The 12,188-nt window shown below is 45.5% G+C and overlaps 1 protein-coding gene across 4 annotated transcripts in view; it reads left to right on the top strand.

The window, feature by feature from the left end:
- EPB41L4B (erythrocyte membrane protein band 4.1 like 4B) overlaps positions 1–12,188 on the top strand; it is a 149,672-nt gene that overhangs the window by 107,244 nt on the left and 30,240 nt on the right. For all 4 annotated transcript variants that reach the window (XM_037797899.1, XM_037797901.1, XM_037797900.1 and 1 more), the window contains exons 19-20: positions 2,576–2,643; positions 5,777–5,875. In XM_037797899.1, the coding sequence (XP_037653827.1) occupies positions 2,576–2,643; positions 5,777–5,875 (167 nt within the window). The remainder of the gene's footprint in view (positions 1–2,575; positions 2,644–5,776; positions 5,876–12,188) is intronic.

A 12,188-nucleotide genomic window follows, 5' to 3' on the forward strand; every position in this document is an offset into this window, starting at 1 on the left:
TTTTCATCTGCAGAGCTGAGGAAACAAAGGGAAGAGCCTGTAGTTATTAACAGTTAGAAGCGTAGGGTAGGGGCCCCATGGAGCTGAGGTCCAGGCTTCTGAGCTGGGGGTGCTGCCCTGCCATTGCTGGGGCCGGGACCCAGCCTCTGAGGAGGGACAACTCTGGTGCTGGTTTGTCCAAGAGGGGCACAAGGAAGCTGGATCTGCTTTGGAAAACTGCAGTCTGGAAGGAACAGCCACTGCCGGGGTGAAGGATGGAGGCTGGGGTGACTGGCAGGAGCAGGAAGTGGACGGGAAGGAACCAGTCGTCACCCACTCATGCCCCCTGTTGACAGACCCTATCACGCACCAAGCCAGCAAAGCAGATATGCGTTTTGCAGGCTCCCAGCTCCAGCTCTGCAAAGTAGAGGGTAGGAGGGTGGGCTTGGAGGTGAGGGCTGAGAGTTTAACAACTGCCATAAATCCCCCCACTTGTACCCCTTGCGGACATCACTGGTGGATCGCAGCACTCTCTCCCTCTAACCATAAATGCAGCCTCAGAGTCCTTTTCTTCATGGTGTTCCAAGGAGATCCCACCACTTCATTAGAGTTGAAACCCTTTTGCCACCCTGCCCTGGAAGTGTTATATAAAAAGCTACAGTTTGCCTGTGATTTCATTAGGAAAATATATAACTCTCTTCTTCATTCCTCATGAACCTAGTATCTATGCCTATGTAGCCTGGGATAAAATAAATATTTAGTAATTTCTTACGTATTTAGACAATAGAAAGCTTACAAAATAGCTTCAGTTTTGTGGTTGTGATAAACACATGGAGCAGTAAGGTATAGAATACAAGCTTTAAAGTCAGACAGTCTGAGTTTGAATCTGTTTTACTGATTATCAGCAGTGTCACGTTGAGCATGTTTTTGAACCTCTCTGAGCCTCAGTTGTCTCATGCATAAAATGGGGATAATATCATCCACCACCTTGAGTTATTGTGAGATTAAATGTGCTAGTCCATGTGGAGTACCTGATGCAATGCCCTGCTCTACCACTGTCGGGGTGTTACAGCAATGCTCACAGATGTGGTGAGATGCAAATGTTGGGGGCACGGGTTCCTTGCAGGCAACAGCGGTAGCACTTCCTGCTAGATGGCCACATGGGCTTCCCATCATGAGGTCCGTTACAGCAAAGCTATATTTGCGATGTCTCTTTGCTTTTTATGTATGTTAGAAAAAGAAAGCTCCGTCATGTTCCCAGGCTGCTTATTTCATCTGTGGAAGGGCCCATGTTTCTGCTTCCATGCAGTGTATCGAAACATTTCCTTTAGTGAAATGTAGGGAAGAGATGAGAAACGGGTAAGAGTAAAAGAAAATATTCTGTCCAAACAAGCATGGTGGAAGGTCACAGCAGGAGGAAAGGAGAAAGGAGGAGGGGGAGGGGTGTGTGAATTCAGTAATTTTAGAGCAGTGTTTCCCAAGATGTTCTAAGGAGCATCAGCCCCACAGGCTGTCCCCTGGTCATTGTGGAAATGCCACACACTGAATCCCCTGGGAGAGTCACAATGCACATTAGCATCTTATAGGCTCTGAGAAGTCCTGCAGGAAGGAAACCTGTTTTGCTTTGTTTCATACCTAATTGACCACAGAACCCTTTTGTAAAGCAACTCTCACTGACATCTGTAGTACTAGTGTTATGGGAACACAGGGACATGCTTTGGGGAACCCTGCTCTCGAGTGTCATGGGGGGCTGTGATGATGGGGGGCTGTGGTGCAGAAGGGAGGTGGGTGATACACAGCCACAGGTACCCACCAGGATCTTACGCCTTCATTCCTAATTAGCTTCAGTGCAGAGTCGAGGTGTAAGGAAAGGAAGCAGAAGTCAAGCTGGTTCTGGCTGAATTCACATGTGGGCAACCCGCAGGCTAATCACCCCGTGCCTTCCAACCCATGTCCTTGAAATCTTGGCTCAAGGTGTTGAGAACAGAGACCCAGTTCTCAGCTTTGTGCTGGGCATGAGGGCTGCAGGCTGCTGCACCCCCTGTCGACCTCCAGCGTGGCTGAGTGGGCGTCCCGTCCTCCCCCACCATTTTTTGTGGGATTTAGCAGGAGGAGGAGGTCAAGAGCTTCTATCAAAGTCACATGACATAATTCCTCCCAGGCCTCTTAAGCTAATGTGAAAGGACAGATTCTGAATTCCTTTGTAGACTGTAAGTGTTATGTGAGCATAAAGCTGATGATTATTTCTGATGTAAAATGTGAGGAGAGGGATTAAACTGTGGGTTTGGCTTTTTCCACACCAACCCTTTCTCGTTCAAGCACGAGCTGGCACATAGCAAGTGCTCAATAAAAGTATGAATGCAAGAATTGATTGCCTTTGAATGATTAAGTCTTAATCCCATGGTGGGGAATGACTCAAGAAAACATTCTTTTTGTTAATTTACATAAATACCGGAGCAAGATTTCTTTCTGAGTACTTGATGAGCTGCTTCTTTGATCCACCTTCACATTTCTATAATTCTTTGAATGTAGGAGACTTGAAAACATTTTTGCATGCCAAGATTCTCAGTTTTGACTAACCTGTTTACTTTAACAGGTTGGAAAAGAGGAATCAACCTTTGTAAATATCAATAAGAAATCCAGTCTTCAGGATGCGAATGTAAGGTCTGTTGCTTCTTGTTTGCTTGGGGGAAACGATACATTCTGTGTCATCTACATTATCCTGGAACCTTGCCTGTGAGGGTATTTACTAATAAAATCAGAGAGGATAAATAAAACCGAGAGAATGTGAGCTCGGACGGATAGAAAAAGGTGGGCTTAAACAAGTGTCTTTCAGTCTCAGAAATGCTGCTGTTTTAGTTTCCTGGGCTGCTCAAGCAAATACCATGCAATGGTTCAGCTTAAGAAATGGGAATCTATTTGCTCACGGTTTTGAGGCTAAGAGAAACCCCAAATCAAGGCATCATCAAGGTGAGGCTGTCTTCCCGAAGACTGGTGTTCTGGGGCTGGCTGCTGGTGATCCTTGGTCCTGGGCTCCTCTGTCACATGGCAGCTTCTCCTGGCTTCTCCATTCTCTTCGGGGTCCTATTAAATTTCAGCATCTGGCTGCTCCCTGTGACTTTCTCTCTGAGTTTCATTCTGCTTATAACGGACTCCAGTAATAGGATTAAGACTCGTCCTGATTGAGGTGGCTCACACCTTAACTGAAGTAACTATATCAAAAGGTCCAACTTACAATGAGTTCACTTCCACAGGAAGGGATTAAGCTTAAGAACATGTTTTTCTGGGGTACATACAGCTTCAAACCACCATAGCTGCTTATTCTCCATTTTAGTACTTCTACTTGTCCTAACAAAGAAATCACTTTGGGTTCTCTCTCAAGCATGTAGATCTGACCTTGTCATCCCCTGCATTAAGCCTTTTGAAGGCTCTGCTTTGCTCCCAGGGTGCAGTCCATGCTCCTTAAGTGACCGCAGGAGACCTTTCACCACCTGGCTTCTGCTCACCCTGCAGTTCTGCCTTGGTCTGTGGATGTGCCAACTGTACTGAGCTACTTGCCAGTGCTGGAAGCACATGTGCTCTTTAAAGCCTCCAGACCTTCTCTCCACTCCCCTCTTCACATCCACTTCCCCAAACCCCAAGGAAACCATTTCTCCCCTATCCCACCAGGAGCGCAGACTCCTCCCTACAGACCGCCAGTTCCATCACCACCTTGGCCATCTACCAGCAGTGGCTACTTCTTATGCTAAAGTTTCTTATCCTGGCTCCAAGGACCAATGCATCGAGTCTGTTGTTAGACATGCAGATTCTTGCATCCTACTCCAGAACGTTCAGATCCTTGGGGGAGGCAGGATGGAGGGGTGGGGGGACAGGAATGGGCATTTCAGCAAGCACCCCAAGTGATCTAGGAACCACTGCTCAGGCAAATACCATGCAATGGTTCAGCTTAAGAAATGGGAATTTATTTGCTCACGGTTTTGATGCTAAGAGAAACCCCAAATCAAGGCATCATCAAGGTGAGGCTGTCTTCCCGAAGACTGGTGTTCTGGGGCTGGCTGCTGGTGATCCTCGGTCCTGGGCTCTTCTGTCATGTGGCAGAACACATGGCAGCCTCTCCTGGCTTCTCCGTTTTCTTCCAGGTTCTGTTAAATTCTAGTGTTTGGCTGCTCCCTGTAGCTAAATTAGATGCTAAAAGTTTAAACACTCATTTCTCTATATCACCTTATTTAGGTTCCAAAATCTGTTCTTGGAACATACCCAGCTGCCTCTTGAACTTTTCAAAAACTTAATTCATCTCTTCTCACCCCACCACACTACTCCTTCATCTGTTTTCTGATCTTGGTCAATACATCATTGCCCATGACCCAGGCCTGAAACCTGGGAGTCCTCGGCTCTCCTGTACCTCACCCCACATCTACTTGGCCGCTGAGTCCTATCAAATTTGCTCTCATATTCTCTCCCATATCTGTCCTCTTCTCTTCGAGACCATTTCCCTTCCTGCCTTGGGTTCTTACCACCTCTCTCCTGAATTGCTACTTCCAACAGTCTCCTAAAAGCCCCCTAGCTTCCTTTGTTGCTCCAGGGACCTTTCTAAAATGCTAGTCTGATATGCCACTCCTTTGATTAAAACCTTAAGTGACTGCCATTGCATTAGGTGTAAACTCCTTAGTCCAGCGCCTGGGACTCCTCATGACTTCACTCCTACTTTCCCCTCTAGTCTCAATCCCCTACTATTCCCCTGGAACTTCACTCTTCAGAAGTTCTGGCTGTCTTGCTTTCTGCCAAGTCCCGACTCTGTCCCCCTACTTCATGGGCTCCTCTCCACCTGTGGAGCTTTCCCAGGTACCAGCCCTTCCACCCAAACCAAGTCATGAGCTTCCCCACTAGTCTGCAAGTTCTTCCAGAGACCATGTGCAGCTTACTCTGAAGTCCTAGCTCGAGGAAATCAGGGACCTAGAATACATTGACTCCAATTCCTTACCTGCTTGCTCATGTGTTCATTCAACTAACATTTATTGGGCACTGGCCACATGCCGATCGCCCTGTTAGGAACGGAATATGAGAGAAAATGGAGGCCCCAAAGTGTTTATGGACTTGCCAGAGCTCCCTTGCTGAGGACCCCAACTTGGCTTGATGTCCTTTTCATCCCAAAGGGTATAACTGATTTTTTTTTTTAATGAAATGAGCCATGACCACTACAAAAAGCTTTTTCTTAAAATACTGTTTTGTGTAGGGCCCAATGGTTATCAGACATGCTGTCTTGAGGAAATATAAGTGAAACTTAATTTTTAGCATTTTCACATGCACATAGAGTTAAGATATGTTTTGATTATGCATTTTCACACTAAATACTCTGATTCTTTTTCTTTGCTTTTTAAAAAATATATTCTGTGCTATGTTTAATATATCATGGCTACCAGATTACTTGGAAGTAAAAGTCAGTTATCCATCGGTTTCTCTTTGCTCTTTTTTTGGCAAAACATTGTTATGAGCCAAACTCTGATGTTGTGGGAAAGGGAGTTTTGTGCAGGGAAATTTTATTCAGAACCCCAATTATATTGAGTTCCCCAACTTGCTATCTTTTCTTCTCTGTGATTTTTTCACATTTTTTTGTTTTAGATTTTCTATGGTATTTTAAAAAATAATTATATTTAAAAAGTAGAGTGAAGAGGAGGGAAAAAATGAACTTCCTGACTATCAATGTTATTAAAATATAAATTAACTGAGAAAGCAATCGCTATGGCCAGAATAAGACCATAAAACTTTTTTTTTTTTTTTTTTTTTGGTATCTCTGCAGAAGTCCCATTCCTATACGTGTGGAAACTACCCAACCAGCTATGGAAAAGCCGGAAATCAAGCCTCCCCGAGTGAGGAAGTTAACAAGACAATACAGTTTGTGAGTTCTGTCCTGCAAGTTTTTCCATTATAACAGCAAAGATGATGCATTTGGTCATAAATGCTTCTTAACCCCTCACACCATTCCCAGAGAGCCATCTCCAAAATTGAGTGTATTTCCAGTTTAGGTCATAAAGGAACTTTACCTTTCTCCTTCAAAACATAGGATAGTTGGTGTATGCATTAATTACCTACTGCTGTCTGACAACTTGCACCAAAACTTAGCAGCTTAAAATGTTTGTTCTCTCCCCATTTCTGTGGGACATGAGACTGGGGATGGCATAACTGTTCTGTGTCAGGTTCTCCCCCAAGGCTGCAGTGAGGATGTTGGCTGGGGGCTGTGGTCTCAGCTGAAGGCCCAGGCCCGTGGTTGCTGACGCTATTCAGTCCCTTGAGGGCTGCTGGGCTGAGGGCCTTGGCTCCTTGCCACATGGGCCTCCCTAGCTTTCTTCGTCAGAGAGAGCACATGTCGTGGGTTGAATGGTAACCTCCAACACTCAGGTCCACCCAGGACCTCAGAATATGACCTTATTTGGAAACAGAGTCTTTGTGATGCACTTAGTTGAGGATTAAGGTGAGATCATGCTGGATTAGGGTGGATTTTACATCCAGTGACTGGTGATCTTCAAAGAAGCCGAGAGGGTCCAGAGAGACATGGGGAGAAGCCTTGTGAAGACAGAGGCAGAGATTGGAGCAATGCAGCTGTAAGATAGGGAGCTCCAGGAGCCATCAGAGCCAGGAAAAGGCAAGGAAGGAGCCTCCCCTAGAGCCTTCAGGGGAGCTCGGCCCTGCTGACACTTTGACTTCACACTTCTGGCCTCCAGGACTGGAAAGGAATAAATTTTTATTGTTGAAGCCACCAGATTTGTGGGAACTTGTCATGGTAGCCCTAGGAATCTAAGACAGCACCCCAGAAAAGCCAGAGAGGGTGCTGGCAAGACAGAAGTCACCGACTTGTGTAACCCCATCGTGGAAATGACATCTCATCACATTTGCCGTATTCTGTTCATTCGAAGCAAGACACTAGATCCACCCATGTTTGAAGGGAGGGGATCACACGAGGACATGGGTGTCAGGAGGTGGGGGTCCTTGGGGGCCTTGCCAGAGGCTGCTGCCACAAATATGTGTGAAATGGCAGTGAAGTCTGTCACCAGAGCCAGAGCTAATTGCTTGGCAATGATGAGAGCTGGCAGAGGAGCAATGTCCCAAAGCCTTCTGGAACCACCAGGGCTCAGCCAAGGACTCATAATTTATTGGGAAAGACAGAATGGCAAATAATTATAATCCAAGGAAGACAGCTAAATGCTGTCGAAAGGGTGGTGGTGCAGGTTGTAAGAACAGTGATCCTGTTCCCCACGGCCATTCCCATTTCTCCGCCTTGGCTGTGGGCCAGGCACGGGCCTGCGTGTGTAATGGATCAGAGAGCTGCAAGGTCATCTCTGGACAGGCCTTGGTTTTCTAGGGCTGCCCTAACAAAGGCCCACAAACTGGGCGGCTTCAACAACAGAACTGTGTTCTTTCCCGTTCTAGAGGCCAGATGTCCCAAATCGAGGTGTCGGCAGGGCCTGGCCCCCTCTGGAACGTGGAGGCGAGGATCTTCCTGGCCTCTTCTAGCTTCTGGTGTTTGACAGCCATCCTTGGGGCTCCTTGGCTTGCAGCTGCAGCACCTCAATCTCTGCCTCCATCCTCACATGGTGTTCACACTGTTTGGCCTTGTTTGAACTAATTACATCTTCAAAGAGACTCTATTCCCAAATAAGATCACACTTACAGGAGGGGGGAGGGGTAGTTAGTACTTCAACATGTCTTTTTGGGGGACACAATTCAACCCATAACAGGGCATGCTGCCATGTGTGTGTCTGTTGGGGCAGGGTTGGGGTGAGAGGCTTCTGGAGTGGGAAAGATCTCTGAGTCCTGGCTGGTTTACAGCTAAAAGCTCTTGAGAAAATTACTCTTTGGGGCTCTATTTCTTCATCTGTAAAATGGATGAGATAATACCTATCCCTGAGGGATTTTGTGAGATAGTGTGGGTGAAGCCCTTCGCAAGGGACCCAGCCATGGATGAGTTAGTTCCCCTTACTTTCTTCTCTGGGGCCTGGAAGATTCTGAGAAAAGGTCAAGTTTTGGGGATGCCAAGAGTGCAAAGGGTAGGACCGGGCGTGTAACTCTGTGAGGAATTCTCACACCTCCCCATCTCAGGCCTGCGTCTTGCACCTGGTGAAAGGAAGGCGATGCATGGGGATTTTTAAGGACAGACCCTATCTGACCTCATTAACGTTAATAGAAACTCCTGAACAGTATAACCACTGTCTTTCCCAGAAAGCCAAAGCCAGTGAAGTTGAAATAATTAATAGTCCTAATCTGTGGGGGACAAATTAAACCAGGAAATCTGCTTCCCAAGAATAAAGCCGGCAGGACTGGCCTTTCCTTTTACATTTTGAAACTCAAAACGTTATTATCGTTCATTTGGGATGTGTAATTATGTTGGAAACAATGACTGATACTTGGCCTGCAGGAAAGCAAATGTAACTAACTCACCAAGTTGGCTGTTTCAAGGAAAACCTTTTTAAAACTTCTCACTTCCTGTGTGTTTCCTAAGGTGCCCAAAGTGTTCTGCTTCGAAAATCAAAGAATGGCAGCATTTTCGCCCGTAGTAGAACATAACAAATGAATGGGTAGAATTTTCCCAGTTTTAAGTTTTTGTCCCATAACTAGGTCTTGAAGCCTTGACCACTCATTTGTTCATCTCTTGAACTCATGGTTAGTGATAATATTAATAAACACACGTTCAAGGAATACAGGTGGTGTCTTAGTTTGCTGGTGCTGCTATGACAAATACACACAATAGGTAGGCTCAAACAACAAGGATTTACTGACTCACAGGTTGGGGGCTGGAAGTCCACAAGCAAGATGTCAGCAAGGCCATGCTTTTTCCTGGAGTCGGTAGTGTCCTGGTGATGGCTGTCTTCTGTCACATGATGATGTCTTTGGTCTCCTGTGGCTTTCTCTGGCTTCTGGCTTCTCTGCTTTCAAATTTCCTCTTATGAGGCCTCCAGTCAAAGAAGGTCTTCATGCAATTGTGTAAGGCTTGCCCTCATTCAATTTGGCCACACCTAAATGGGACCTTCCAACCTCCTATTCACAAATGAGTCCACACCCAGATTCTCCTTAACGTATTCAAAGATACTATTTACAAATGGGCTCACACCCACAGGAATGCCCATTAAGACTTGAACATGTCTTTCATGGGGTACATGATTCAGTCCCTGAAAGAGGAAGAAACTCAGCTTTCTGACTTCCTGAAAATTCTTTCTGTCTTATTATTTTTGAGATTCAGGGATGTGTGCACACACAGCCCATAAGCCGTTGTGGTGTTCCCAGTTCCTAGGCTGGAATTAGGTGTATTGTGATTTCGGGGTGCACCACCAAGAGCATATTGAGTTCAGGTACTTGGAACAAGTTTTCAAGCTTTTGATTTTGAGGGAAAAAACAAAACCTCAGCAATGTTCTTTCCTGGAAGTAGAGCAGAGGGAGAAGGAGTCCAGCTGCTGAATGCAGCGTGAATGGAAAGCAGAGGAACTTTGCAAAGTTTGAGGCAGGTAAAAGTGTTGTATTAGAAAGTGACAAGCTGCTTTATTTTTTTCCAGAAATATAACTTTACTATTTATCTGAACATAGTGTAAAAGTCTTAAAAAAACAAATGCAAGCAGGGCATTAAAGTCCAAAGAGAAAAGTAACCGATCCCCCAGAATCACACCATCAATAACAACCAGTGTTCAAATTTGATGATTGTTACTTTAGACATCTGTTTATGCCTATATATGGTTAAAATGGGCAGATAATTTTGAAGATAGGAGTCATACCATACACATCTTTAATTATTAATTTGTTGTTTCTTGAGTTTAACAGAAGAAAAAGAAACTCAGGTAAAATCGAAAGGCTTGCTGAAATTTGGATAAATGTTTCTTCACTGTGAGATCTAAATCAAGACAGAAGGTTATAAAAACCATGGGGAATTTGGGGTCTTTTTCAGTTTTAGATAATATCTGTTGAGTTTCTGTTATGAAAGTTGAGCTATGTTTTTTAAACGGCCTTTTATGTAAAACTAAAGAATAACTATTCGTTTAAGGTTTAATTTTTTTAATGGGGTAGGAAAAAATTCTAACCCCCTTCCTCAAGTAGCTGTATGACCTTGAGTGAGTCCTTGGACATCAGTCACTGAATTTCATCTACGTCTTTGAGAAATGCAGATCATAATCCATGGTTGTGACAATTAAATGGGCTAATGTATGTGTGACTGATCTGACCTGCTTCATTAGGGTGGATTCAAATATGTGGTGTCTTGCTAATTTTTCCGCTTACATGTTGTCTTAGTTCCCTAGGACTGCCAAAATGAAGGACCCCAAACTGGGAGGCTCAAAACAACAGAAAGCTGTTGCCGCCCTGTCCTGGAGGCTAGACTTCTGAAGTCAAGAAGTCAGCCAGCTGTGCTCCCTCTGAAACCTGCAGGGGAGAACCCTTCCTTGCCTCTTCCAGCTTCTGGCATCTGCCAGACAGCCTTGGCATTCCTTGGCTTGTGGCTGCAGCACTTCCATGTCACCTCCATCGTCACGTGGCCTCTCCCCTGTGGGTTTCTACATCTGTCTCTCCTCTACTCTTCCTATAAGGACACCAGTCACATTGGATTAAGCCCCCCCACCCCAGTATGACCTCATTTTAACTAATTCTGGCAGAAATAACACTATTGCCAAATCAGTTCACACTCTGAGGTACTGGTGGTTGGGACTGAAGCATAGTTTTTTGGAGGACACCCTTTAATCCATAACACTTTTGCAAACCCCGCATTTCCCCCTTCCTAGTAGTAGGTCCTAAATCCTCCTCTAGAGGCTTCTCTACACCTGGAGTGATCTGAAATGTCTGGGCCTTCCTCTGTTGGGCTGACCCTGCTGCAGCTGTGTCTGTGGCCACATGTCTCACGAGGCCTGCTGCGGTTGTGACACCCTGGTGGGGACCCAGCCCAGGCCTCACTGGTGCCCACTGGTGCGGTCTTTTATCCACACTCTCGAGCTCAGCCATCGTCTTTTTTTTTTTAATTGTGGTAAAATATATACAACAAAATTTGCCATTTTAACCATTTTTAAGTATGCAATCCAGTGGCATTAATTGCATTCACAATGTTGTATAGCCATCAACACTATGTCTGGAATTTTCCATCACCACAAACAGAAACTCTGTACCCATTAAGCAGTAACACCCATATTCACTCCTCCCCCAGCCCCAGGTAACCTCTAATCTACTTTCTGTCTCTATGAATTTGCCTGTTCTGGATATTTCATATAAGTGGAATATATAATATTTGTTCTTTTGTGTCTGGCTTATTTCACTTAGCATATTTTCAGGGTCCATCGTGTTGTAGCATGTGTCAGAACGTCATTCCTTTTCAGGGCTGAATAATATTCCATTGTATGGCGTGACCATCTTTTGCTTATCCATTATCTGCTGCTGGCTATGTGGGTTGTTTTCTCCTTTTGGCTCTTATGGTGAATGCTGCGATGAACATTGCGTACACATACCTGCTTGAGTCCCTGCTTTCAGTTCTTTGCAGTGTGTCACTAGGAGTGGAATTGCTGGGCCCTAGGGTACTTCTATGTTTAACTTTCTGAGGATCAGCCAAGCTATTTTCCACCGAGGCTGCACTGTCTTACATTCCCACCAACAACACACAAAGATTCCAATTTCTGCATCTCCTTGCCAACATCTGTTATTTTCTGTTTTCTTTATTTTTTTTATAGCCATCGTGGTGGGCGTGAAACATTAGCCATCATTTCTAAAGCAAAACTGCCATGCCAAGGTGGCTGCAGGAGTTCTATATGGGAGATTCTCGGGGGCAGCCTCCGGGACTAGGGGACTTGTCTTCATTTCTCCATTTGAGAGAACACTGTCCAAACGAGAACAGGGCATGGATGGTCCCGCTCTGGCCCTGTGCCAGGATGACCAGAGTGGAAGGGGCACGCCCAGGGAGGTGCGGGAGGTCAAACTTTCCCCCAAATGCCAGTCCTGGAAATGAGCCCAGGGTTCTGGGTGAGACTTTCCCTCCCTCCAGATGACCAGTGTCCTTTTCTGCCTGGGTCATCTCTTTCCATCAGAGAGGTTCCAAGACCAGAGCCACTTGGCCCCAAAACAAACGTGCCCACCTCTTCTCATCCCCAGTTCATCACACCGAAGGGGCAGTGCTGCCAGGCCACAAAAACAGCCATGACCCCCTTTGCTCAGGTCAGCAGGTTCCTACGAGACTTTTATTTACACTCCTAAGG

The sequence above is a fragment of the Choloepus didactylus genome, chromosome 10 (assembly GCF_015220235.1).
Source record: "Choloepus didactylus isolate mChoDid1 chromosome 10, mChoDid1.pri, whole genome shotgun sequence".
NCBI classification, from domain to species: Eukaryota; Metazoa; Chordata; class Mammalia; order Pilosa; family Megalonychidae; genus Choloepus; species Choloepus didactylus.